Source organism: Podarcis raffonei, chromosome 13 (assembly GCF_027172205.1).
Source record: "Podarcis raffonei isolate rPodRaf1 chromosome 13, rPodRaf1.pri, whole genome shotgun sequence".
NCBI classification, from domain to species: domain Eukaryota; kingdom Metazoa; phylum Chordata; class Lepidosauria; order Squamata; family Lacertidae; genus Podarcis; species Podarcis raffonei.
Genome location: NC_070614.1, coordinates 39076329 through 39104125, shown reverse-complemented (window position 1 = coordinate 39104125; position 27797 = coordinate 39076329). Strand labels below are relative to the sequence as shown.

At 48.6% G+C, this 27797-nt stretch overlaps 2 protein-coding genes across 5 annotated transcripts; both read left to right on the top strand.

Annotated features, from left to right (window-relative positions):
• Nucleotides 1–1031: 1031 nt before the first annotated feature.
• Nucleotides 1032–5588, top strand: LOC128400783 (zinc finger protein 524-like). 3 transcript variants are annotated; one of them, XM_053363275.1, is made up of 3 exons: nt 1066–1142; nt 2396–2545; nt 3862–5588. In XM_053363275.1, exon 3 carries the CDS (start codon nt 3904–3906, stop codon nt 5026–5028), a length of 1125 nt encoding a protein of 374 aa, XP_053219250.1. In that variant the 5' UTR covers nt 1066–1142; nt 2396–2545; nt 3862–3903; the 3' UTR covers nt 5029–5588. The 3 variants fall into 3 exon arrangements, with proteins under 3 accessions (XP_053219248.1, XP_053219250.1, XP_053219249.1); XM_053363273.1 differs by lacking the exon at nt 2396–2545 and having other exon boundaries at nt 1032–1142; XM_053363274.1 differs by lacking the exons at nt 1066–1142; nt 2396–2545 and adding an exon at nt 1158–1327.
• On the top strand, nt 1042–26580 carry ZNF865 (zinc finger protein 865). 2 transcript variants are annotated; one of them, XM_053363272.1, is made up of 2 exons: nt 1042–1142; nt 19158–26580. In XM_053363272.1, exon 2 carries the CDS (start codon nt 19181–19183, stop codon nt 22121–22123), a length of 2943 nt encoding a protein of 980 aa, XP_053219247.1. In that variant the 5' UTR covers nt 1042–1142; nt 19158–19180; the 3' UTR covers nt 22124–26580. The 2 variants fall into 2 exon arrangements, with proteins under 2 accessions (XP_053219247.1, XP_053219246.1); XM_053363271.1 differs by lacking the exon at nt 1042–1142 and adding an exon at nt 11634–11913.
• The last annotated feature ends 1217 nt before the right edge of the window (nt 26581–27797 follow it).

Sequence of the window (27797 nt, the reverse complement as noted above, 5' to 3'; positions counted from 1 at the left end):
TGTTCAAGAAGTATAATAGAATCCTAGAGTTGCAAGGGACCGCGAGGGTCATCTTGTGTAACCCCCTGTGATGCATGAGTCTTTTCCTCAATGGGGGCTGGAACCCACAACCTTGAGATTAAGAGCCTCAGGCTCTGCTGACTGAGCTAGCCTTTTGTTTGCCCCCAATCTTCCAACATCCAGCTTCACATGGACCTACTGTTATGAGATCGGGAGATAAACTTATCGCTGTCCAGGTTCGCAAGATGCATATATTTATATATTTCTACCATGCTCCCCGCACCAAATGCCCTTTCCTCCTAAACTAAGAAGCTCAAAGCACTCCATTTTGTGTGTGTGTGTGTGTGTCGGCGGGGACTTTTCAAGCTCTACAACATCTTGTCTGAGTTGTGGAGACCAGAACTCTACACGTTGTTCCAAGCGAAGCTTTTCCCAGCATGGAAAGCGCCCCCCCCTTCTGCCCTTAACATCATCAGCGCAGGCGGCCAAGCGACGAGGAGAAACAGAAAGTCTTGGATTTCCACGACAAAGAGATCTTTGGCACCAGAAAGACCGGCTGATTTAGTGTGGCGCTATCTGTCATGGAAGAAGACCACAGATCCTCCGATGCGTGAATCCTCCTCCCAAAGAGGCGTCGAACTGGAATTGGCACACACGCAACCCCTGTCCCTTTAAAAGAGTTGCATAGAAGGGAGCATTCTGTCAGACGCTGTTTCTCCCAGCACTGCAGCGCTGTGGTGGGAAAAGCCACGTCGAGGGGGGGGAATCTCCGTTCTCTGCAACTCTTAAAGGAACAGGATGACGACGACGACTCAACACCCCCCCTGCACTGAGCAGGCAACCCTGGTTTGGGCTCTCCCGAGTCTTTCCAACCTTCCCCGGGGGGTTCTAGGCACTGGCGGGTCGGCGCTGGGACCCAGTCGGCGCTGGGACCCAGGAGGCGCTTCCGACTGGCGCGCTCGCCTTCTCCGCCGGGTCCATCTGCTGGGTCCGTGTGCCTCCCGGATGCCCGGCTCCGACCAGCCCGGCTCTTTTGTTCTGCAGCGGCCGGGCGGCGAGAGGTTTCCCACCGGACGCTCATCTCCCCACCCACCGCCGGCCCATTGAAACCTTCAGTTGCCGCAGATCACAATGCAAAACAGGTAATAGCCGCTGCCTATGCCTCCCGGTTTGGGTGGGTAGCTCTCTCTCTCGCCCCCCGCTCCCCCTTCCTGCCCAGCCTAGATCAGAAATGGGGCGGGCGGGGAAAGCTTTGCAGCTCCGGGCGCTTCTCTGAAGGCTGGGGGCGCAAGGAGGAAGGGAGGGAGCAGGACCCTCGATCTGCGAGGTGGACGAGAGATGGTTTGCATTGCAACGGGTCTGCTCCCTTTAAGCGAGACTTGTTTGCGTTTAAAGGATCGGGGTCGAGCCGGGGATTATTGTGATGAAGATGATTTTAACGCAAATGGTTCTTCTAATGCATTCCTCCCCCTCTTACCGTTCCCTATCCAAGGGGAATCCAGCTCCCCTAGAAGCCCCTTCTGTTTATTTATTATTATTATTATTATTATTTAAATAATCCCAAATGCCTCTGGGCTGGCTCGTGATGGGAGTGAGGGAAGGGCACTCAGCACATGCCCAGAGGTGCCCTCTTCCCTATAGTCGAGCAAAATCAGCCCAAAAACAAAACACAAAAGAGGGGGGCGCTCAGGATCGTTCTAGAATCTGTCGCTAGATTCTGGAAGATTCATTGGCCCAAGGCTGCCAAAGTCTCAGTTCAGATTAAGCAACGAAGCTGGTTCTTATGTTATGGCTGTGACAGGGACTTGGTCACAGGAATTTAGCTGAAAGACTGTGCATGACTCCCTTTTCTCCAGTGTTAACAATCTGTAGGATTGGTGGATTGTGGAAATGAAATGAATTGGATGTTGCTGATGGGGGAATCTCTTTTCCTAATTCAAATTGACAGCAACATGGTGAATTTATACTCTCCCTATTCATCTTTTCTTTTCCCCCTTAACATTTCCAGTAGTGGATGCTGTTGGACTTTAGCATTTGTTTGTTTGTTTAGAAAAGTGCAAAAGAGCTGGATTTGGCAACCTGATGCATAGCATGATAGCTTTAAAATGAATCAACCAGGGTTGTTTTTAAAAAGTATTTCTCAAAGTTAAATTTTGAAAGTAGGGTTAGAAAATGGTCAGAATTCAAACGCAATCCACTGAAACATTGCCAAGCTTCAGATCTGTGCAAAATGTAATTGCCGTTCTAGTCGGTTCTATTTTGTATTTCAACATATTTCTGTAGAACTGGACGAGCAGCATCTGGAGAAAGTATTTGCAGAGAGGCTGGGAGACTGCTCTTTATCAGCAGATACCAGTTAAAAATGTATTAATATTCTGCTTAGACTGTTTTCTAGGGCTGTTTGGAAATGGGTTCCAGAGCAGAACAGACTCAACTCTGAGTCCTGCATTATAGCTGTGCCAAGAGATACCTGCTAGGTTTGTCTCCTGGTAATACAGATCTACATCTAAGTAATGGCAAGAGGTAATTCCCAGCAGATAAGCAAGTGAGTTTCTGCAGCTGACATCTGCTGTATCTTGGGGATAGATGGCAACCTCCAAGGAGCCCTGGGAATTACATAGTTTGTGTGAACTATGTTTAGGGTACATATTCAAATGTCCTAAGCGTTCCTCCTGAATGTCTGTAAACAAGTCTGCTCTACTTGCAAAAGCGTGATGCACATTGCAGAATTGCAATAAGGGATATAAGGCAAGGGTCACGCATAGAATTGCAATCTCCTTCTTTCTATCCTTGCCTCAGAGTCAAAGCCCCCACCTCCTATGCATGATCAAACTTGGTTTCTTCTCAGTTATCTGGAATAGCTACCCAATCTGCATCCTTGGAATGGCTAATTCAGTTTAGAATTCCCACTTCACTCATGAGTGCATATTGAAAGCTGGAGGAAAACTGCACGCTTGATCTGTCCTGGGTTCTGGGTATGGCAGGATGGTTAAAATTAGATTATTGGTGTTAACAGATCTTAAGTATGAGTAGCACAGACCCTCTTGCTGATGCAGTGCATGTTCATATATGAAGTTAGGGTGCACTCGCATGCAAATGTCATGAATGTACAGTGAATAACTGTACACACAGTTATTCACAGACGTAAAATGCATGTCTTTGTGTATATGTTTTTGCTCACAGATACCTTGTAGACATATGCACGTTTGCATTCCCATCCACAAGGGAAGATATTATCTGCAAGACTCTCTTAAGACCAATTTAGACTGTGCACATGTGCAGACACTGTGCACCATTATATCCATGCTTTAGTGCGTAGTCACACCCACAATTCAGTGTATATTTTAAAAGAACTTCACATACGGTTAGAGATTCAGGTAAGTGTGCACAGAGTGCACATATACACTTAGGGTTTCTTTTAAATGTTTTAGATTTCAGCCCACTTTGGAGGAGGCATTAACTGGTGAGGAGGCTGGGGAATTGGAATCTCATTCATAGTTCATGTAGCTTGAGGGTTAACCCTGCTGAGTTCAAAAGGAATCACTTCCGTAAATGTTGCACTCTTGATCTCTAAGGTGCCCCAGTGCTTTTTGCCACTGTAATTTAAGGCGCCTAGGGTACTAGCCAACGAAGTCATACTCCGAGTAGACCCACAGAAATCAGTGGGCCTACGCTGAGTGTGGCTCAGTTGGCTATCACCCCATGTCTTTTGGAATGAATACTTGGATGTCTTCTCGGGGTCTGAAATGCAAAGATGGTAGTGGCGCTTATACTTTTGCAGAAGACCAAATGCATTGCTGGGGTGGCGGGGTCTTCCTGGTGGGCTTCTCTGTGGTTCTCACTGTTCTCCCGTCTCCGCAGCGATGTCCCTGTAGCTGAACGCGCTCTTGTTCCTGGTGCCCAATGGAGCCATCTCACAGGTGGCATGTCGACAGGGGTGATGGGCATCCAGCGGAGCTGCAGGCAAAGGCTCGGGTGCTGGTGCCAGGCGGGAGTAGTTGGCCACGAGCGGAAAACCATGGCAGCGTCGGGCTTGAAAACCAGGTGATAGAAACCTGCCCCCCAGTTCCTTGGGCTCACTATATGCAGACCCCACTCAGCAATGACAGCCCCCAGAACCACACGGCCTTAGAGGACAGGCCTTCTCATCCCGAGATCTACAGCATTGCCCTGTGGGGGCCCAAACTGCATTCGGCGCTGACCAGGCACAGAGGGGGGCGGTCCAATGCACAGGCCTCCCCTCCGGCCTCCAAGCATCTTGATCCGCCAGGAGAGGGAGACGCCGCAGACGAAGGGTCCATGGTGTTGATTGATGCTGAAGGGGTGCCCCACACTGTGTCCCGCCAAGAGGTCGAGCAGGCTGGGCAGATGCAATCCTCTGAGCCCGAGCTATTGGCATCAGCCCCGCCGCCCCGGCAGCTGTACTTCTGCCCCATTTGCCTACGGACGTTCCTGTACCAGTCGGACCTGGAGCGCCACAGCATCACCCATTCGGAGAGCAAGCCGTACGTGTGCCGCGAGTGCGGCAAGGCTTTCAAGCGCTCCTCGCACCTTCAGAGGCACAAGCACATCCACACCGGCGAACGGCCCTTCAGTTGCCCGGTCTGCTGCAAGGGCTTCCGGGAATCCGGGGAGCTCCTGCGCCACCAGCGAGTCCACACCGGGGAGAAGCCGTACCAGTGCCAGATCTGCCGGTTGCGCTTCACGGAGCGCAACACCCTCCGCCGACACGCCAAGCGCAAGCACGCCCGTGAGACCTACTACCAGCGCTCCGTCGAGGAGGGAGGTGGCAGCTGGACGACGACAGGAGACTGGGAATCGGAAGTGGTGGCGGGAAGCGGTGACTGGGGGCCGGAGGAACTTGGGAGTGGCTGGACCAATGAATCGGTGGAGGACTGGGTCGGGGATGGGAGCCACTGGGGAGAAGCTGCAGAAGGCGGGGCAGGAAGCACTCCAGTAGCTATGTCACAGATACCAGAGACAGAACACAGCAAGGACAAAGACAAGCCTGGGATCCAGCCCTCATAAATATGCAAAAACTAGGGGGGGCGGGGGGCACCAGGGACTGGGACATGTACTCTGCCCTGCAACTGTCTAAAAGGACTTAAACCTCTGTAACTGCATTGAGACTTTTCCCGCCCCCTCAAGCGAGGGCATGAGACTGAGGATAGGACCGTTTCCTAGAGCTGCTCTAGAATATTATGGCCTTTGAAGTATCAATGGGTGGGCATCACCAAAGACTGGAGAATGCTACTGGTGGACAGGGAAACATGACTGTCCCCTCCTTCCAACAATTATATCATGACATCCGGAGCTGTTGAGAGATTGGAGAAACAGTGTTATGTGTTAAACTCTGTAGCAGAGTATAGCAAAAGAAACTGGGGAATTTGCTGTTTCTTGTGGTTTCCCAGAGGAATGGGCACTGGGTGATGTGTGCTCCTCTCCCGGTTTGTACCAAACAAAATGCCGATACACGTTGGTCCTCTGTAAGATTATTTGCCCCATTCTGAGTTGCTTTCTTGGCTCCTCCATGCAGTGGGGCATTTTCAAGTTTGCAAACTTTTCAATGAATTAACATATGCAAAAGAGCAGTTGTCTCCTTTTTCCTCCTTCCCCGTTCTTCCCCTGCCCCCATCTTTCCAAAAAGTGTGATCTAAGGTTTGGAGATCTCTCCCTCAGCCCATAATGTGCGTGCTTGAGTCTAGAGTTTGAGGGAATTGAAAAATCTGGGTACATGTGGAGTTCTATGTCTTTGTGTATATGTGTGTGCACTTCTCGATAGGTGTGAGGCAAAATCCTAATGTGTAGGCAGAGATCCAATTTGAATACATGTCTGGAAGTGAAGGACTGAAAGGAAGGACAAAGGGAAGGACAACAGGCCCCAATCCCTCCCTTCTACACACTGCAGCTTTCTTCCCTGTTTCCCTCTCAACATCCAGAGATGATGTGCGCTTAATACCTCAGTCCTAAGCACATACACTTACAAGTAAATTGCATTCAAATCAGCCAGAATTACTTTTAAATAAATGTGTTTAGGGCTGAGGTGTTAGGCCATCATCTGGTCCAGAGTGCCGCATGAAGCAAGATCTTGACAAAGAATGAGCAGGGCAGATGTGCCGGTGCTACCACTGCACCACAAATGTTAACTCGTGCTTTCTCTGGATAAAGTCTTGAAACATCAATGTTTTGTGAAAAGTGCTGAAAATTCTGTGAGGAATCTCAAGCCCCTTCACAGAACTTACATTTCCCACTACTGTACTTGTAGACTGTTCAACCCATATACTTTTGGGCTTCTCATCTACAATTCCACCCCCCCTAGCAAATTAAAAGAAGTGGGAGGCAGCAAGTTTACATAAACTCACAGTGTTCTCTTTGGGAAAGAACATGGCTGCTTTCAGTGGAGGCCCCCATTAGGGCAAATAGGGCAATGCCCCACCAACCTTAGCCTGCTTCCAACCAGCTGCCAGCCGCCTGCCTTCTTGCATACAAGCAGCCTGGGGTGGCTGTGCCTGTAGCAGCTTCCTCCTCATTAGTCTCTGTGTTGCCCCTTGTAGAACTCACCAGGGGAAAGGAATAGGGACTAAACTAGAATTATTTGGCTCTGTATCTCGTTGGCTCTGGCTCCATCTACTTTTGGGCTCTCTGCTTTCTGCTGTACCAGTTCCAGTGTGTGACAGTCACCACTGGCTGTTTTAAATGGTCCCAAACAGAGCTAGCCCTACCATTAGGCAGAGTGGAGCAGCAGATTATGGGGAGATGGAGTGGCATCGAAGTGTTGGAGGTCACATCTGTGTGTGGCATACAACCTGCTCTGCACCTTCTAAACTAGTCTGCGTGGTAGAGGCTGATGTCCCGTTAGTTGCCAGTCCTCTTAGTTTCTGCGCATGGAATGAGAGGAGGCGCCATCTTGTCCTTCACCTCTGGTAGCAAATTGCCTTGGGTTGGACAGTGTCTCAATCAGGATATATTTGGAGGGAAGCAAAAGGGGAATTTGAGCTTTGGCAATGTCTGTCTTACATTTTGAAGGCGACTTCCCTAATCAAACACAAGGCATCCCTTACAGGGCAGAACACATGGGAGGAAGAGTATGAGAGAGCATGCTGCAGATGGAGAGAAATCAGCATGGTGATTCTCCATTATTTCTGTTTAAAAAGTGTAGGCTTTTGATACAAGAAATGGTTAGAATCCAAAAAGGGGCAATGTCTGCAGAAGTGAGACCACACTGTCATATTACCGTAACCCGGAGTTTTATAATTATTTTACATATATTTGGCATGTGATGTACATGAGGGTTGGATGTTTTCTCCTGTCTTTATGCTGTTGCACTTGATCTGAACTGAGATTTGCCCAGGTGCGTGATTGCACAAGCATTCAATGACCTGCTTACAAGGTCACATCCTTGTACTCTGTGTTACATCAATATGAAAATAGCTAACATTCCCTTTCTTCCTTCCTCACAATCATAACTGTGGGTTGAGTCTCCCATTTCATTTATGGCTGCTTCCTTGCAATTCCTTTCCTAAACAAAGTTCTTATTACACAAGTAAGAAGCAGTGTAGAAGCAGCTTGAGAAATTGTTGGCTGCTCAGTCACAACTTACGAATGCACAGTGGTTCCCCATATGGATCTGCCACTATCAAGTGGTTTTCTTCATGGCACTGCAAAACACTCCTACCAGTGATTTACAGCAGCTCAGAGAGAAAACAAGAGTGGAGGTCCAGTCTGCAAGGTGAGCCACTGCTCACTGTTAATGACATAGACCAATTCCCTTACTGATTCAGTTTCAAGTGGTGTGTCTAACAGGGTGTCTGTCCAATTTGATGCTAAATGAAAACTTTATGAACATCCTCGTGGCAGTTGGAGAAAGCAGGGTTGGTTGTAGTCACTCCATGCTACTGAAAATGATGTGGACCCCCAACTTTCTAAATTGCAGATGATAAGAGGTGACATGGGTTGAACAGTCTGCATGAGATAAGGAGATATGAGAGCACTCAAAAATTCACTGCTAGCACCTCCAGAATTTCTCTTGAAGCCTAATTTCCTTTATCAAAAGCCTAACAGGGAGCAGAGAAGGCTTCATTACAAGTGTGTGTGTGTGTGTGTGTGTGTGTGTGTGTGTGTGTGTGTCAGAGAGAGGGAGGACAGAAGCTGGGATAACTCAGTCAGTAGATAATCTCAGGGTCATGGGCTTGAGCTCCGTGTTGGGCAAAAGATTCTTGCATTGCAGGGGGTTGGACTAGATGGTCCTTGTGGTCCCTTCCAACTTTACAATTCTATAATTCTATGAAATGAGTGGACAAGAGGATGCATGTATGTGTGAGAGTGCCTGTTTTCAGCAGAATGGCAAATTAAAACTAGCAATGTGGCACACACACACACAGTCTCCCATCCCTACTCTATTAGTCACGCCTTTTTAAGCTTTAAAAAGGGGAGCCAATATCTAAAATCTTGCTCATGCTAGCTGTGCTGTTATCAAGGTCATTTCTATTCTCCATAGACATCACTACAAGAGGCAGGGGAAGAATGTGTAAACACCAGCTCTGAAAATAATAATCATCTCATCCTCCCTTCCACTGATGTAGCTGGCACTGGCAGGCCACTCAAAATTGCAGCTGGTGGATAAGCAAGCAAACTTTGTTTTCCATTTTGCCCTCTGAAACATATGAGAGAGCCTACCCACTTAAAGCCCCTTCCCCCAGCTAATTTCCTCCCTCTAGCGCCACCAGAGATGAAGACAGTGTGTTCCAGGTCTGAAACCTGACTAGCATTGTAAAATATGGCGCCCTGTTTCGTGGAGGCCTTGCTGCCCATCCAACAAGATTGCCTCTCTTCCCATCAAAGGCTCTCCCTCTCTCTCCCTCCCTCCGCATACTGCATGTGAGCTGGAGGACTGGAGCCAAGCTTTTGCCTTGAACTACCTCCAGGGCTGTCTTGTATGCCCAGGCCTCCAAGTTATCTTTGTTGCCATGGAGACCACCTTGAGCGCACAGTTGGGTTGTTACAAGCAGAATCTTTGTTAAGAAGGGCCTCAAGGCCTTGGCTGTCGTGAAGGCTGCAGAAGGATTAAATGGAAACACACTATCGCATCACTGTTTTCCTTTTTAGCCACGGGGATATGAAGCTCTTAAAAAAGAGAAACAAAATTATGGAAGCTGGGATTTGGGATTCTCTCAGTGTAATACGCCATGCCAGTATTGTTTATGCCAGCTGGGTTTTTCCTCCCCTATGGGAGATAGCTTGAGACATCTGTTAAACCACTGGTCCAGTCCACGCCACATGGTGGCTGCTGGTTTGGATGATTTGGGAGGTTTTGTTTTGGGAAGCTAATGCCACCTTTAAAGATAGACAACCCTGTGGTATTCCCTGTGAGGATGGAACTGACACCACGAGGACCTTTATCCACACAATATTGTCGCTCAAAATGGCAGGCTGGCGGGGCTGCTTGGGAGGAGATGTGCTCACAAACACCGTGGCCTACTATCTGTAATTTAATGGCACTGTGTTTGAGGTGAAGTGATATGGAAGTTCTGCCTGTGGTTGTTTGGCTCACTAATTCACACATGCAGAGTTGATGCTCCAGTCCTGAGATGATAAATAGGCATGTGTCAACCACGCCTTAAAGAGAGAGACAAGAGTCTTAAGAGCTGGAGGCGAGGTTATCTGTACCTTTAGTACTCTCTTCCCCCCCCCCCGCCTCCTCCAACCACACACACAACAAAATCCAAAGAGAACCATTCAAATTAGAGCTATTTAAAACCTAAAGGTTCTGGTCTGTCCCTTTATTATACATTTATTGTATTTATAACTGTATTTTTATTTAAGAAATTATGTAATCTGCCTTGAGGGCCCAGCTTGGGGACTGAACGGTGGGATAAAAAAAACACCAAACCCTTAAATAAACAGACTAAATAAAATTCCCCTCAAGTTTCCTGTGTTTCTGGATATGGAAGACTGAGTGTTGGTAATACACATATTTAATCTAAAAATAGCGGGGTCAGGGCTCCTTGCTAGATGCCATGCCTGCAGATGGTTTACAAGCAGTTGGAATTTCACTGGGCCAAAATTATATAAGAGTAGGCTATATAACTAGAATTTTTCTTCCGTGTTTTATCTCCCTGCTACTTTTTAGATAGTTATCTTTCAGAGAAGGCACGCTTCCCCTCACAAGCATCAGTGCATTTTTTAAAAAGTACCTCCTTACAATTTCCACATGCTCCAAGTGCTATCAGTAGTGCCAGTATTTTTGAGCAGAAAATTGGGCATCTCTCCTAACCTGAGATAATGGTCACAATTCAGGGACCAGTTCTGAGGATACAATTACCGAGGTTGAGGCTAACTGATAAAGTGGGCTATATCTGTATCATACATAAATGTGAATTGTAAGTTTCTGGAATTTACCAAACCTTTGTGGAGTCTCCAATGGAAATCTATTTAGCAACTTTATGGGCCAAAACTTCAAAATGTTTAGCATTGTGAGCCCTTCTTCCATTCTAGCACACAGTGGCACCTCTTAAGGTGAGGAGAGTAAAGTAGACTGAAATTTGCTGTTCTGTGTGATTAAGTCTGCTTTTCTGAGGATGGGGAAATAGTCTTCTCCTCCTTGGTCCTGCTCTGTGCACATTTGCAGCCCACACTTGGCAGTACTCATCAAACTGAAGTGGAGTTGATGTTGCAGAATGAAAAATCTGTTGGGTGAAGAATTTGACTCTCCAATTCACTTGCTTGAATGCTGATTGGTCATTGAGGACATTAGATTTTTTTTTTTTTAAGAAGTAACTGAAGATTACATTCTTGATATACCTGTATTAAGCAGGCAGGATGTATCACACTGGTTCATTGTGTGCCTGTTATTTTGCATCAACTGTTGTGGCAAAAGCTCTTAAGGTGCCACAGGTCCTTTTGCTGTTGTTTTCCATGAAGTGCTCTTGGAAATTTGCAACACCATCTTAACCACATGTTCTCAGAAGTCGGTCATATTGAATCCAATGGGGCTTACCGCCTGACAAGTTTCAATTTAGAAAGTACGCAGACATTTACTTTAGAGCCAGTCATGCCCCACAATATTCGTTTACTTAAAATATTTGTAGCTAAATCAAAAAATTCCAGGATGGTGTCCAGCAGTGTGAATAAAACCAATTCACAGGCAACATACAATTAAAAAACTCCAAGAAATAAACATAATAATATAACTCAGCAAGACAACAACAAATTAAAACTGCAACCCCATCCTTCCTATCGCTCACCCCAATTCCTGTGCCGTTTGCCGGTTGCCTGGCAGGCAGATATATGGCAAATACGCGGCTTCTCAGCGCTTCGCCTCCATGTCAGGAAAAGCTTTTTCCTGCTGAAGTTTTCTGCCTGTCAAGCAACCTGCTAAAGGCGGCGAGGCTATGCCAGAAAACACGCACACCAACACGGGGCAAGTTGGTAACCCCAACCGGGCTGCAAACAGGCTGAGGAGCGCCTGACGAGGCACTATTTCTGCATGGCATTGAATTGCAGCAGCAAAGGGACACGGGGAGCGGGGAGGCGGCAGGATACGACGCTACCCCAGCAGCAGCGGAGGAGGGAGCCGAAGCCAGCACGCGCTCTCGCGCACTCGCGCGCAAGGGCCTCTGGGCCACGGAACGGAGGGAGGGGAGGTCAGAATGCGGAGAGGATTGTGGGTACGAGGGGAGGGCAGGAAACGGCCTTCTTCCTTGGGGAGGGAGGTTTCCGGTTCCGGCCGGGCCTGTGTGAGTTGCAGCCTGGCAGTGCCCCCTCCACCCCCCACCCCAGTGGGACCAGAAACGCCCCCCGCGTTCGCTGGGGGCAAGGCGAGGGCCAGGGGGCTTCCCCCCAGCACCAATCCTGCCGCACAAGGAGCAGCCCCTGCCGGGGGCGCGGAGGAGGCTGGGGCAGCGCCACACACCGGTGAGTGCGCCGTCCTGGAGCCAGACCTGCTCGCCCCCCCCCGCTCGGCCGCATAGGTTGGGCCCCAGGGCCTCCCCGCCAGCCCGCTCCCTCGCTTGGGTTAACTTCCGTCCCGTCCCATGATTCGTCGCCCCCCGCTCCGCCCGCCCGGCCGGCCACTGCGAACTCGGTTCGCCCCCCGCCCGCCCGCCCGGTTCGCCTGCGCGACCCGCTCCCTCCGCCCCTTCCCTCTTCTCCTCCTGCATCCAGTAGCCTCACAGCTGGCCCCCAACCAGAAACCTGCGTTATGTCACTTCTCCCTTCGCTCCCCTCCCCGCCAACTCATATGCACATCCAACCTCAAGCTGGAATTCTCATCCCATCTATTGACTTTTATCTTTAACCTTATAACTTAGCACGGATGACTGTTTCCTTCAAGCCTCTCGTGTATCCGCTGCTTTCCCCGTAGATGCAGTCAGATTCCCACCCCATCCTGCATTTTACCTTGGTGGTCAACACCACATTACTAATTCTAGATCGACCCCAATATAGATGGGGGCTCTTCTACTTACTGCAGGCTTGCAACCCTGCTGCCTCTTGCAAGCACCTTCCCTCACACTGTGTTCTCGTCCTGGTTCTCTCCCTATGCTATTTTATTAATGTCTAGGAAACTGCCTGACACCATTTCAGACTATTAGTCCACTTAGGTCACAGTAGTGGTTTGCAGCAGCTGCCCAGGGATTCAGATGGGTCTTTCCCAGACCTCCCCGAATATGGAATAGGTTGATCCTGGGACTTTTTCATAGAATTGTAGAGTTGGAAGGGACCTCAAGGATCATCTTGTCCAACTCTTGCGATGCAAAGTATGCATAAAAAAAATGGACGAAGAAAGTGTTACTCAAACCTGAGTGATAACCACCTTCCCAAACAGATTTATTTCTGGCTCCACCCACAGATTGCAGAGGTATAACCCTCACAGCGCTACTCTTGAACCTCAACACACTATTCTTACCCACCACTGACTGGTAAATGTGTTATGTAATTCTCCCGCCCCACTGCAGGCCCCAGGTGCATCTTGTACCCTTCTTCATCAGTGTGAGGAATGTCTGGACTTCCACAGTTTCAGTTAGAGCCCTTTCTGCTGCCTCCCACCCATTTCATGCCCAGGGTTATGCAGTACTTTGCTGCCCTAAATTGTAAACTGGCAGAAGCTCTTCAGGTTATGAAGAAAAGGTCATTCTCAGGTCTACTTAACCAGATCCTTCTGTAATGGGAGATGACGTAATTTTGCACACACACACCCCAAATTGCTGCACAAAGAGTTTTATCTTGTGCCCCATAGGGATTAAGCAAAATTCCTTATCTGTGCATCTTTTTATGACTAACTCTGTTCTGCTAGTGATGAGGAGGGATAAGGATCTATACAAAACATTGCAGGCTTGATATTGAAATTTTTGCTTGGTCCTCTATTTCTCTCTCTCTGGCTATGTCACTGGGTGTAGCCCAAACATCTTAACTACACCTGCCTCCTCCCTGATTTGTATGTTTTTCATACAGGATGCAATTATCATCTGGGAATGTAGCCAATTGAAATATTCTTCATTCATTCTTTTCCCTGTGCCACCACTTGAAAAACTTTCAGGTGTTTCTGTCCCTGCAGCACAACTGCTTTGCCTCAGTTATTGTGTGTTTGAATTGACCCTTTGTGGAGAATTAACAGGCAATTCCTGACTTGGAAAGTGTTCAGGGGAGGGATAAAAATGGGGGGGGGCTTTCTTGGAGTTATGGTGTTTCTTAAAAATGCCTTCTACATGTGGGGTTTAATGGGAATCCCCCCCTCAAAAGAGAGAGGTAGATCCATGACATTTCCAGATGTATAGGGTTAAACCAATAATGGAACTTGGCTGCCAAGTATCTTAGCAAGCTTAGTTACATAACCCAGGAGTTCTGCCTCCTAGTGCTATGGGTTTAAATTGATGCACAAGACTCCCATTTCCTCTCTCAAGGGCAGAGGAACCCTAGTTCACAGCCCTCCACCCTCAGTCTCCTTGGTTTCTTGTCCTGCTGCTATATTCCTCCATTGCTGTCATTCTTTCAGCCCAGTCCACACCCCTGAAATCCACTAAGGCCCTCGCAGCCCTCTCCTAGATGATCCTGGCCTCACTTTATCCATGCCTCCATTGCTACCTCCTTTTCTTTACCTCATCCTTGGTACAGTGGTACCTCGGGTGAAATACGCTTCAGGTTACAGACTCCACTAGCCCAGAAATAGTACCTCAGGTTAAGAACTTTGCTTCAGAAATCGTGCTCTGCCGGCGCGGCAGCAGCAGGAGACCCCATTAGCTAAAATGGTGCTTCAGGTTAAGAACAGTTTCAGGTTAAGAACAGACCTCCGGAACAAATTAAGTACATAACCACTGTATTCCATTGTTCCCAGACCTCTGCTTCATTGCCCCATTTAAGGTAGATGCAAATAAGGCAGACACTGCACTGTTACTAAAATCTGTATTTTTTAATATAACTCCAGCGATAGGCATTGGGATATGTCTTTATTCAGTCCAGCTCCTGGCACATGGTTGGCATTAAATAAAAGTGGCTGTAGTAGAATACTCTGCCTCCTTTCAGAGAACTTGGCTTCCATCGTTTCCTGTTGCAGTGCATTCCACTCCTCATGTATGAGAAACGTGGAGACCTGAGGTTGGATCCAGACAAAGTTAGCTGAACTTAAGTTCCATTGTTTTCAGAGGGAATTAAGCATGTCTGACTATCTTCTCCCATTGATTTCAGTGAGACCTAAGTAGGTTCAGCTAACATAGCCTGCCTTCAACCCCTGGCTTCTAAATCTTACATCTGCTGCATTATAACCCACCACATTGCCATTTGCTGAATTAGACCAGTTTTCTTTTAAATCTAGGGCAGTTTGTTAATGGAGGGGGTTGGGCTGGAAATGGGTGGTGATAGCAGTGCTGTGTCCTACACAACTTCTTATCTTTGTCTTGCATGGAAAGAAGGGAGGTGGAGAAAGGGTGGGTATTTGGGATTCTTATCTAAGTATTTCCTGATACTTTAAAACTCTGAAAGTTTTCTCTCTGTGTGTAAGTATATATGCAGAAAGTTGGTAAATGCAAAAGGCATTGTAAGTAACAACAAAAATGAGGCAAATTGAAGAACCCACAATAAGTTTTTTATTTTTTTACTTTCTGAAGTGGCTGACTCCCCACCCCTCCCCCTTTTTCTTGCAGGGGTCTCACATTTGACTATTCCTTTGTGGAAAGTGCATATTTGGAAGAGAAAGTGTGAAGCCTGTGTGCATATAATCAGATGTGGTGATCTTGCATATCACATTAATTGTTGGTTGTACCCTGGTAGCATTCCAGGGTGTGCACATGGAGATGGATATATGTGTGATCATTATACTGGAGGCTATGGTTTCCTGCTGTGTCTGTACAAAACAAAACACATGCGTATGTGATCATCATATGTGATGATTTACATCGGGTTTCCTGCTTCCTAAACAGAAGTGCCTTCCAGCCTAATGTGCAAGGCAGTCCTTGAGACACCCTCCCCCCAAGAGTAAGTCAGCCAGTGCAGTGAGACCTCTCTAAAGCCCTACGTGGCTTGGCCCCTACATCCTCCAGAGGCTACCTGCGTTTCTGTATCCCATTGTGCTCCCCAACCTTGGAAGAGGATGGTAACATCCATGCCAGACATTTGAAGCATATGGCTTCCCCCAAAGAGTCCTGGGAACTGTAGTTTGGTAATTGTAGCTCTATGGTCTTGAACTACAGTTACCAGGATTCTTTGGAGGAAGCTATGTGCTTTCAATGTATGGTGTGGATGTGACCGATGATGACAATGATTTACCAAATGGTAACTTACTGCAGTGGGCCTGGGTACATCTGTAGTGTCCACCTACATGGTGGTGAGACTCTTAGGACACCTTTGAAATTGAAGGGAAGTGGTGAAAAGCTCTTCTGTTCATGGCTAGATGCTGCAGAAGACCATGTGTTCCCCTGAACTGTGGTAAGTTTCTGCTGGGTAAAATGGTGGCCCCTGCTCCCCATCAGTGCCCTCTATTGATGGTCATCAAACTGCACCTTTATGGAACTCCCTCCCTTTGTAAAGTCACCAGAGACCTAACCAGAGCAAATATTGACAACAGTGCAAGGCTTTTCTGTTTGGAGAGACACGTGATAGCCAGAGATAGACAAATAAGATGTTACATATGGATATTCAAATGGACCTTTTACAGTAGTACCTCGGTTTTCGAACGTAATCCATTCTGGATGACCGTTCGAATTCCAAAACGTTCCAAAACTGAAAACCCTATACGGAAAACTCAATACGGAAGCTGTGAAAACTGAGGTACAACTGTACTTAAATTTACTTACCTTTCCCTTGTCTTATCAGAAACAGGTTGCCATTATGAATTATAAAATATTCACAACTGGATGAATTCCCATAAGTCATACAGGTTGCAGAATTCTGCATTTATGGGTGCAGAATACGGGAGGATCTTGAATGCAGAATAGTTTATATTTTATTATTAAGGCACACACTGTTCTAGATAAGATGGGCAAGTAGGAAAAAGCATTCAGCCAGAAGGGATGAGAAGCCCACTTCCTTGAGGTAGAATCTTTGACGCGTCGACCCTATACACATTTTAGCTTGTATACCGTCATGACCCCTCAGCCTACCTTATCTTACTGGGTTGCCATAAAACAGGTGAGGGAACCCTCTTCAGCTCAAGAGTCATGCTCCCTCAAGGGGTGGGGCAGGTAAAAGTGCCATAGGTGTACCTCATCTTCAAACAGTTGGCTATAAACCAGCCATGCAAAAGCACATCCACCCATCTCTGCATCTAGGCAATTGAGACATTACCACCGTTGCAGAACACCTTTCAGCCAAGCAAAAGCCCTTGTAAAGGACCCCTGACTATTAGGTCCAGTCGTGACCGACTCTGGCGTTGCGGCGCTCATCTCGCTTTATTGGCCGAGGGAGCCGGCGTACAGCTTCCGGGTCATATGGCCAGCATGACTAAGCCGCTTCTGGCGAACCAGAGCAGCGCACAGAAATGCCGTTTACCTTGCCGCCGGAGCGGTACCTATTTATCTACTTGCACTTTGACGTGCTTTCAAACTGCTACGTTGGCAGGAGCAGGGACCGAGCAACAGGAGCTCATCCCGTCGCAGGGGATCAAACCGCCGACCTTATGATCAGCAAGTCCTAGGCTCTGTGGTTTAACCCACAGCACAACCTGCAAATAAAGGCTGGGGAAAGGGGCGTGGCCCCAGGGAAAGGGGTGTGGCTTGGGTAGAATTCCAAGGGCTGGCTGGAGAGGGCAGTGCTTGGCCTCTGAGCCTGAGTTCCCCCCATGCCTGTTATAAAATGTGGCAGCCCCATGTATGTATGCATACCTAGAGGGGCATGTATGGGACTATGCCATTCTATAAGAATCCTGTGAGGTAGGTTAGGCAGAATAAGAGTGGCTGGTTTCAGGCGGCATGAGAAACCTTTTAGCTGAGTGGGAAGATGGCGTTTTCCATGTGCCACACTGGCTTTCAGCCCTGGTAACCTACATTGGCAGAGCCCAGCATGTTTGAGCAAGGAATCCCACTTTGCAGAGGAGTTTGTTTTAAATACGCAAATCCCAAACTACAGGGACAAGCATGGGCTTCTGAACTCCCCAAAGCGAGCCTCGCCTTGGAATGATTTGTACCTGTGACCTCTGAGAGTCCTGTTTTTTAACCTCTGCTTAATACCAGGACTCCATAAATATTCAAAGAAATAATGCTTTAGCTGCATTGGAGCCAACTAGTACTGAATGGATATAAACCCTGTTTGCCATTCAAAAACTGGAGGATTGTCAAGCTTAGGAGAGTGAGTCACCTGTGCTCTCATTGAGAGGAGGAACTAAAGCTTAGAGGCAGCACAGGTGGTTTGAGACATATCCTGGTTTATTTTAAGAATGTTAGAACAGGTAAATGCCATCCATAAAAGGTTTGTGGGGCTAGAGAAACACCCCATGAAGAGAAGTTACAATATTTGGGCCTTTTTAAAAGCAATTAAGGACACAATTGAGGTGTGTAAAATGATGCCAGCATAATACTATAACCCAGGGTCTTGAAACAATGAAACCCAATGAAACAGAAGGGCAGGAGATTTAGGACAGACAAAAGGAAGTTCTCCTTTACCCCACGTGTTCTCTTGGGATTTCCTTGGTGATGACCACCGATTTAGGTGACTTTAAAATTAGACAAATTCACAGAGAATAAAGCTCCATGGGTAGCTGTCATGATGGCTATATATTATTACACCACTTCTGGGAGCAGAGACATCATGCCTCTGTATGCCAGTCTCTGATGGACAACAGCAGAGGAGACAGGTACAGTGGTACCTCGGGTTAAGTACTTACTGTATTTTTCGCTCTATAAGACACACCAGACCACAAGACGCACCTAGTTTTTGGAGGAGGAAAACAAGAAAAAAAATATTCTGAATCTCAGAAGCCAGAACAGCAAGAGGGATTGCTGCGCAGTCAAAGCAGCAACCCCTCTGGCTTCTGGGATAGCTGCGCAGCCTGCATTCACTCCATGACGCACAAACATTTCCCCTTACTTTTTAGGAGGGAAAAAGTGAGTCTTATAGAGCAAAAAATACAGTAATTCGTTCTGGAGGTCCGTTCTTAACCTGAAACTGTTCTTAACCTGATGCACCACTTTAGCTAATGGGGCCTCCTGCTGCTGCTGCGCCACCAGAGCACGATTTCTGTTCTCATCCTGAAGCAAAGTTCTTAACCTGAAGCACTATTTCTGGGTTAGCGGAGTCTGTAACCTGAAGCATATGTAACCCAAGGTACCACTGTATTGCCTTCAGGTTCTGCTTATGAGCTCCGCAGATGTTTCTGAACAGCCACTACAGAGACTATATGCTGGACTATTTGGCCTTTAATCTGATGCAGCGAGGTTCTTGTTCTTATACCTGAGACCCTGGAGAGACACAGCCAGTCAGAAGTAGACAATATTGGGTCTGGTGGACAAGTCTGACTGGGTATAAGGCAGCACCATGGTTCTTTGCAGTTAATTTTAACAACTGGCAACTTTTTCTTTTTTAAAATTGGAAAATTATTGACCCATCCCATTATGTAAATGGAACATATCAGATTTTTATTTTTTTTAAATGGGGCCACCACAGCAGAGAGTGCTGGTGGCCTGCATATGTCTGGCGTGTGTCTACATTGGTATCCGTTTCTCTCCTTTGTCTAGGCAGTGCCCCCTCCCGGGCGGAGATGGAAGCCAATGCAGCAAGCGACGAGGGTGTGCATTTCCAGAGCTACCCCTTCGACTTCTTGGAGTTCCTGAACCACCAACGCTTTGAACCTATGGAGGCCTACAACCACGAGCACGCCAAAGCAGTCGCCGCCCTCCCCTGCCCACAGCCACAGTACGACTACACCCAGCCACCCGCTGCCGCCCCACCTGCCCACTTTGACCGTGTCCCCACCGCCGTTGGCACCTCCAAGCCCAAAGCTGAAGGCCCATCTTCCTCCTCTTCCTCAGCTGTTTCTTCTGCCAACGTTCAAGTCAAGAAAGCCGAACCGGGGGCTCCTGCACCATCACAGCAGCAACAACAGCAGCAGCAGCAGCAGCAACAACAACAGCAACCACCCTATACTGGTCCAGCAGTGGTGCCAGCGACAGGCCAGCCTCTCTTTGATAGTACAGCTGCAGCCGCTGCCGCGGCCGCTGCCTACAACACTCCTCAGTGGGGCATTGTGGACCTTTCTGGCCACCAGCACCTCTTCAGCAGCCTGAAACGTGGGCAGGCCCCGCCCCCAGCTACAGCCACTGTTGCCACTGACAGCCAGGTGGGCAAAGACGACAAGAACTACTTCCGGCGCTTGAAATATTTCATCGACCGCCGTTTCCCGTGCGGCGTGTGCCAGAAATCCTTCAAGCAGTCGTCCCACCTTGTGCAACACATGTTGGTACATACAGGCGAGCGGCCCTACGAGTGCACCACCTGCGGCCGCACCTACAACCACATTTCCAGCCTCATCCGGCACCGCCGCTGCCACAAGGACACCGAGGATGCCACGGCGGCTGCCAATGCGGCTGCTGCTAATGCAGCCGCGGCAGCAGCTGCTGCTGCGGCAGCCGCCGCAGCTGTTGCCACCAACGCAACTGCTGCTTCTGGTGCCGAGGGAGCAGCTCAGCCTCCTACTCAGAGCGGCAACCCTCAGGTGGTTCCCGCATCCGCTGGGACGGCAGCCGCGTCCGCCCTCAGTGCTGCCATAGCTCAGGCAGAAGGCCCGTTCACCTGCTCTCTCTGCTGGAAGGTCTTCAAGAAGCCAAGCCACCTGCACCAGCACCAGATCATCCACACGGGCGAGAAGCCGTTCTCATGCTCCGTCTGCCAGAAGAGCTTCAACCGACGCGAGAGCCTGAAGCGGCACGTGCGGACCCACTCAGATCTCCTGCGAGTGCAGTGCGGGGTTTGCGGCAAGGAGTTCCGGGACGCTTCCTACCTTCTGAAGCACCAGGCTACCCACGCGCCACCCGGAACCTTGCCGCCACGCCCCGAGTACAAGTGCGACATCTGTGGCAAAGGCTACGTGGCTCCCCAGAACCTCCTGCGCCATCGGCAGCTGCAGCACGAGGGAGCCCAGCTGCCCAAGGACGGCACCAATGCCCTGTCCTACCTGCCGCCGGGAGCTTATCTCCTCCCACAAGACCCACAGGCTACCGGTTCTGATGGCGACACCAAGCCCACGTCCTACGGGCTGTTGGGTCACCCGCTGCTGGTGGGGACGGCAGCGGGCAAGAACTTCTGCTGCGGGATCTGCGGCCGTGGCTTTGGGCGCCGGGAGACGCTGAAGCGCCACGAGAGGATCCACACCGGGGAGAAGCCTCACCAGTGTGCCGTGTGCGGGAAGCGCTTCCGCGAGTCATTCCACCTCAGCAAACACCACGTGGTGCACACGCGGGAGAGGCCCTACAAGTGCGAGATCTGCGGAAAGGTGTTTGGCTACCCGCAGAGCTTGACCCGCCACAAGCAGATCCACCGGCTGCAGCTGCCTTGCTCTTTGCCACCCATGGGGCCCTCACTGGCACCCATGGGCCCTTCGCTGCCGCCGCCTCCCGAAGGGCTGACCTACGGCTGCTCCGACTGTGGAGAGCGCTTCCCCGATCTCTTCCACGTCATGAGCCACAAGGAAGTTCATGTGGCCGAGAAGCCGTACCCGTGCGACGTCTGCGGCAAGTGCTTTGGCTTCATTGAGAATCTCATGTGGCACAAGTTGGTCCACCAGGCTGCCCCCGAGCGGCTCCTGCCACCGGACGAGACGGCCGCGGCGGTGGCGCCTCTGGAGAACGGGCTGGCCAGTGGCGACAACATGACGTCTTTCGAAGACCACCACCCCACCTTGCCCAGCGGGGAGCGCTTCTCCTGCTCCATCTGCGGCCAGACCTTCAAGCATTTCCTGGGCCTTGTGACCCACAAGTACGTTCACCTGGTGCGGCGCACGCTGGCCTGTTCAGTCTGCGGGCAGAGCTTCGCGGGGGCCTATGACCTGCTGCTGCACCGCCGCACCCACCTGCAGAAGAGGCACTTCTCCTGCCCGGTGTGCGGCAAGCGGTTCTGGGAGGCCGCCCTCCTGATGCGCCACCAGCGCTGCCACACCGAGGAGCGCCCTTACCGCTGCGCGGTCTGCGGGCGCGGCTTCCTGCGCTCGTGGTACCTGCGCCAGCACAAAGTGGTGCACACCGGCGAGCGGGCCTACAAGTGCGCCCTCTGCAACAAACGCTTTGCCCAGTCGTCCAGTCTGGCCGAGCACCAGCGCCTCCACGTGGTGGCTCGGCCCCAGCGCTGCCCCACCTGCGGCAAGACCTTCCGCTACCGCAGCAACCTTCTGGAGCACCAGCGGGTGCACCTGGGCGAGAAAGTCTACCGCTGCGACCGCTGCTCCAAGAGCTTCTTCTACCTGTCCTCCATCCTGCGCCACCAGCGCTCCCACGATGCCAAGCGCGAGCTGCGATGTGGGGCCTGCCTCAAGCTCTTCAAAGACCCCAAGTACTTCAGCAAACACGTCCAGGCCCACCAGGGAGGGCGGCCGTTCAAGTGCAGCACCTGTGGAGAAGCCTTCTCCAACACATATGGCCTCAAGAAACACCGCCACATCCACAAGATGGAGCGCTTTGCCGCCATGGGAGGCCACAAGGAGCAAGCCTAGCGCTGGGGGCAGGGGAAGAAAATCTGGGCGGTCCTTTATCCTGGTACTTGAGGGTGGGAAGAGGAGGCTAGGTCCTGTCTGTTGCAAGCCACAAGGGCAGGCGTTTCCCTGTAGTAAAATGGCAGTAAGATGCTATGTTTGGGGAAGGATATGGGAGAGTCCTCAAGTCACAATTGCATGGGGCAATCCACGGAGAACCAGGGGTGCAACACAGGATTGGTTTACGTAGGTATCCTCCCTGGACCTTGGTTTTCCCCAAACAAATAGCTGTTGCCCTGTCCATCCTGGATTCCCTAGTCTAAACTGATAGGAGAGGATGGCTGTCATAGAAATTACCTTTCTTACCAAGAACGGATGGACATTTATTACCTTTTCCAGGAAGTGGGAGCAGAGGAATGATGTTCTTGTGGAATAATAAGCCTAGATACTGAAAGAGAGAAGAAGCCATCTAGGTTCCCATTTGCAGGAAGAGATGGCTCTTCCTTTCCTCCATTTAAGTGTTAGAGCCATTTCATAAATTTCAGTAGAGGGCAGGACATGGTACAGTCCTTCAGGAGCGCTTGCCAAATTTTACTGTGAACCCAGCCACCTGATCTATGCCATGTAGGTCTTGCTTCCTTTCTGGAGGAAAGACATTGATTTGGGTGCTTCCTTTACCTCTGACAGTGGGCTGATTTTCCTCTTTCAAATACCTTAGTTGCCCATGGGACCTGGTTGCTGACAGAAGATAGTCTCCCCCCCCCCCTTCTATTTTATCTGTGTAGGAAATTAGAGGAGCTTGCTTGAACTTCGCATATCGTACAATATGATCTAGATGCTGCCAGACCATAAAATATCTACCTGTCTTCCCACCTCCAGGACAGTTACCACTTCATGATGCAGCTGGAGGACCATAAACCTGAATGCTCCCTCACTTTAAAAACAAAACACTCATAGGAAACAAGCGAGTCTGGAGGAAGGGTTCTAGCCTAGCCTTCTCCCTGATACCTTCCACATGCAGGGAATACAGTATTGAATATGAAAGAGCATTCAGATAGGTCATTTCCCCGCTATGTATCTTGAAGTGGTGTAGGCCCAGAAAGACTATACCATGTGGTCTTTTTCCTAATTTTCAAATTGACACACCAGTTAGCTAGTGTGTGTTGCCTTCTTCCTCCTGCCAGAACCTCATATGGTTGTGGTTGCGTATGAAGCTGAGAGAGAGGAAAGCAAACGTACCTGGTGGCTCTGCATCCCACAGCGAGATATGTTGCTTTGGTTTGCACAGCACATCCAGTGCTTCACCCCCAGTTCTTCCACTCCCACAAGCCCACCCTGTTCTTGGCAACACTTTTGGCGCCCTCACATCAGATAAATGGCAGGCTTAACTAGTTTGTGGCTGGAGTACCCCACGGGGACTTTTTCATCCTCAGTCTTAAATCATGGACCTTCTTTCCTCCCACCCAAACAGGAATATTGGTCAGCTATGGTCAAAAAGATTCTTCCAGACTCTCTAGCTCCCTGGCGTGGCTCCCCAGCTCCCTCTCTGGGCGCGCTCATCACCCTCTGGTTCTGAACAGGCAGAAGAGGAAGCTGACTTACTACATGCAACCAAAGAGTTCTAAGAGCACGCCCCCTTGTGGACGGTGGACACCAGGTGGTTCGCCTCTCCCTCTCCCTCGTGATCCAAGTTGACCTTCCGCATCTAATAAGACAGTTGCGATGGGGAAACGTTGCTTTTCCATTCTGGAGCGTTCAGAGCATGAAGACTTTCTTTCAGGTGGCAATACCAAAGGTGCCTCCTTGCCATTTCTGGTCTACGTCCCTGCATCTGCATCCATAGTTCCTACTTTGGTGAGATGGACAGTCCAAGGATAGGAGGACCCAAAGATGCTTTTATTATTCCAGTGTGGTTGCCCAGTGCCTGGAAGAAGAGGGAAAGGGGGATGTTGCCAAAGTTGCAGAGTTGCCTGGGGATAGAGAATTGTGATAGAAATGGACTCGGCTGGGGGGTTCAGGCGTTCCTTAAAGGAAACCTTGCAGCATTTGGTGACCCAGTGTCCTATTTGACGAAGAGTGTGAAGAACAGAAAGGAGGGTTCAGCCTGTTATCTTCCAGCCTCGGTTCCACATTTCCTATGTTGGGTCAACTCCAGGGGGAAACTCTTTGTCCATGTTGAGTCAGGCCCAGTTATCTTAATGTCTCTGACAGACTGAAATACTACTGACTAATGTCCTGCCTCCAAAAGTGGCTGATACTGGATGTTCTCTTTCTTGTTTTATCTTTATACTAAAGTTTTAAGGCCTGAACTTGTAGCTGAAATTCAGTGGATTCTCCCTATGGTGGTGGATATAACTCTCCCTGCCTTACATGGAAACTTTCCATATAGAATTTTCCCTCCCTGACTTTGTAATTTGCCAATAGAGCTGAGTTTAATATTAGATTCTCCTCCCTCCTTATGAATACAAGTGTATCTTGTTTATACCATACCTGCTTCGTAGGAAGAGCTGCTTCTGCGTTGAGTTGAGCATGGTTACCACGGAAACCCCACGGAAAGACGTGGTAACCCCAAAACTGATGACCTGTTCTCACACCTAAAGGCTGTTGTTTATACCATCCACTTTATTACCCAGGAATAACAAGCGAGTTCACAACAACTAATCTAGCAGATGATTTGTCTGTCAAATTGTTTTAAGTGTAGGTTCCCAAATGGACGATGGAACATGACAGGGAGAAACAAGTCTTATGCATTCCCGGGTGACCTAAGACAAAAATACTATGTTTCGAAACCACAACATAACATTGTCTCACACATAACAGGATTTCCAATGGACTTTTTCCCCTTCAGAATAATTTACAGGCCTAAAATATAGAAGACAAATTTCCATACAACTATGGAATTCCTGTTTCAGTCACAAAATTTATGCTAATATATTCAGCCAGGCCTTGCCTATGAGAATGGTGTTCTGTTTCCTACAGTTGACAAAATGTAGTCTTGACTTTCATCCTAAGTTTTTAAAAGTTTTCTTTTAAAAAAAAGAAAAAAGGTTTTAACGTTTTCTGACCTTAGAAGAGCAATTACTCCATCTTAACACCCCTTAATCACCTCCTGTATTCACAATGGTTAGAAAGTAGCAAGAGAGAGTTGCCTCCCCACTCACCCATTTAATTTTTTTATTTACAGGTGAAAAGAGGGAGCTGAGGGCAAAATGGCTATCTTTGTTTCCAGCCAAAATTCTAATGCCAGAGAGCAGGCACTCTGCTCATCTGCCTGCTGTCACTTGTAAGATCAGGTTTGCTTAAGAAATGAAACTTGTGCCCATTCTTCATTGTAGGAGTGGTTTGATTTTTCCAAGTATGTTTCCCTGTTCTCCGTTGTAGTTTGGTTTGGATAGTTGGTGCAATGTGAAATTGCCATGCCTCACTCTCATGTGAAAGATGCTATTTAAAAAAGAGCTGAACAGCACTTCTAATTTTCCTCTATAAGAGAAGTAGAGGGTCATGGGATTAGAGAGTAAGAGGCCCGGGAGGTGGAATTCTTTGGCTTAATTCTGTGGGAAAGTTCTGTAGGGACTAAGGTCAAAGACAGGTGTTCCAGGTTTTAATTCTGGTTGGGCAATGGGATCCTTTTGAAGACCCAGTTGGAGTGTGCGATCAAGACTTGCCAACTAACCTTCCTGCTTCACTGCTCTGCCTTTTATATAAATACACCTGGATGGAGTCTTAGCTCTGAAGTGTGTGCATCACTAGGATGCTGGCTGTCCTACAGATTCTCATCACCCCTGATGCCTTGCCTGCTGTGAACGGGAATTGTGAAGATCCTCCTGTCTTTTCCTAGCATCAGACCTGACGTTTTAAGATGCCGCAAGACACACAATCATCTGAACTTCCATCAGCCCTCCAGTTCATTGGGGAACATGGATTCTCTGGTTCTGACAGCGGGCGATGTTTTCCCACGCTCCCCACTCATCCCAAACTGGGAGATGGACATTTTTGAGACAGGACTCGAACATTCCCAGACCAGTGACTGTTGCGATCTCTGAAAAGAGTCCTGCCGCAGATAGGATCCAACCCATTGCAATCATGTTAGCAAGATGACTTTTTATATTAATACAGATCTATAAATACATACATTTATATATAAATACTTCTTTTTCTAACTACCCCTTTCTCCCATTGGCCATAGGAAGTGCAGTACTTTTGGTGCCAAGATTCAAGTCCCTTATGATAACGTGTACTAAAATATAATATGTATAGGACCCCCTCATTGTCCATGCAGCTGATGGGCCTGGACCGATATAACCTGTCCCGTCCTCCTTGGTGGTGCCCCTTTGGGAACTGTACAGCGTGTGTTTTTCTCAGTCGGGGTTAGGGGAATGGGAGCGTGTGTTTGTGTTTTAAACCAAGCTATTGTTTTAAAAGTGTCTGATTTACGATGTACAGACTAAACAAACATTAAAAAAAATAAGAATTGGAAAGCGTATGTCCCATGCATTGAGAGGGCTCCAGATTTGCTGGTTTTGCTAACTGTGGGTGTGGAGGGAGCTTCACTTTAAAAATCCCAAGTAGCTAGACCACTGGACAGGGCTTCCTGAAGTGTTGGGACCATGTGAAGGGCACAAGAACATGAGGCCTTGTAGATCCCCAAGAACTGCAGCAAAAAAGGAGATGGATACCCACAGTGGCTAGAATCAGGTTATCAGAGCTTGAAACTTTAATACGAGCTGGGCTGTGTGAAGAGCAGAATCCTATACCCAGCCACAGGAGAAAGATCAAGGTGGGTTTGCCAGAAATCTTGCACTGTCTTCTACTAGAAGGGGTTTTCTGCCGTCCTGGGGTCCCACCTTCCTCCTTTAGCCAATCAGGGCAGTGGCTAGGGCTTTCTTATTCTAAGTGAGGTGCCTCTGCTACATGAGCCACAGCTCTCCAACAAGTTGATATGAAGAAGTGGGCAAGGTAGAGGAGGTTTGGTGGAATCTCACTGACATTTAAAAATGTTGAGGTCATCCCTAGAAATTGAACATTCGGAAGCAAACAGTTGAGTGCCCGTACTTCCAACTCTCTTCTCTGCCAGTTTCATATAGGCTACTGGAGATGGAGAAGGCTCGGATGATCCTTGGAAGCAAACTTGCTGGCATTCAAAAAATGCAGGAAAATTTCAACATTGCAGTTTTACACACTTTTAAATGTTGCTGTTGAAATTGAAATTTTTGTTAAGTCCAAAGCATTAACAAGACAAGTATCGGCATAGCAAGTAGGATGCTTTTCTTTCTCTTTTTGCACTTCAGGAACAGAGCGTTCCAATGGTATCTAGAAGCTGGCTGAATTTAAATCAGAATGTTAAACTTTGCAAGCAAATAAAGCGAGGGAGAATTGTTTTTGAGAAACCTTTCCTCCTTAACTTTACAGGCTTAATGCCAGATCAAGGTGTTTGTTCATGTAGCTCAGGGCGGCCCAACTTTACAAACCAAGTAGGCCGCAAACGTACTTGGACAGGGAACCCATGGGCCACAAACTTTGAGAAGGCAGCGCAAGACCTGGTGGGGAGGGGCATCATATGTTGCTGAGGGCCACCAAAAACGGTATTGAGGGTTGAGCATTGGACCACCCTGATGTAGCCTGTGTTGTCTCCTGGGTTTTCCAGAACCCTCAGGCGAAAAGACTTTCCTCACTTGCTAACCAATCCTTTCACATT

What these genes read in the sequence shown, in the direction of transcription:
- LOC128400783 (XM_053363273.1), top strand. Translation starts at nt 3,904, where the DNA reads ATGGAGCCATCTCACAGGTGGCATGTCGACAGGGGTGATGGGCATCCA.
- ZNF865 (XM_053363271.1), top strand. Translation starts at nt 11,649, where the DNA reads ATGCGGAGAGGATTGTGGGTACGAGGGGAGGGCAGGAAACGGCCTTCT. An exon ending in TGGGGCAGCGCCACACACCG is followed by an intron (nt 11,914 to 19,157) that starts GTGAGTGCGCCG and finishes TCCTTTGTCTAG; the next exon opens with GCAGTGCCCCCTCCCGGGCG.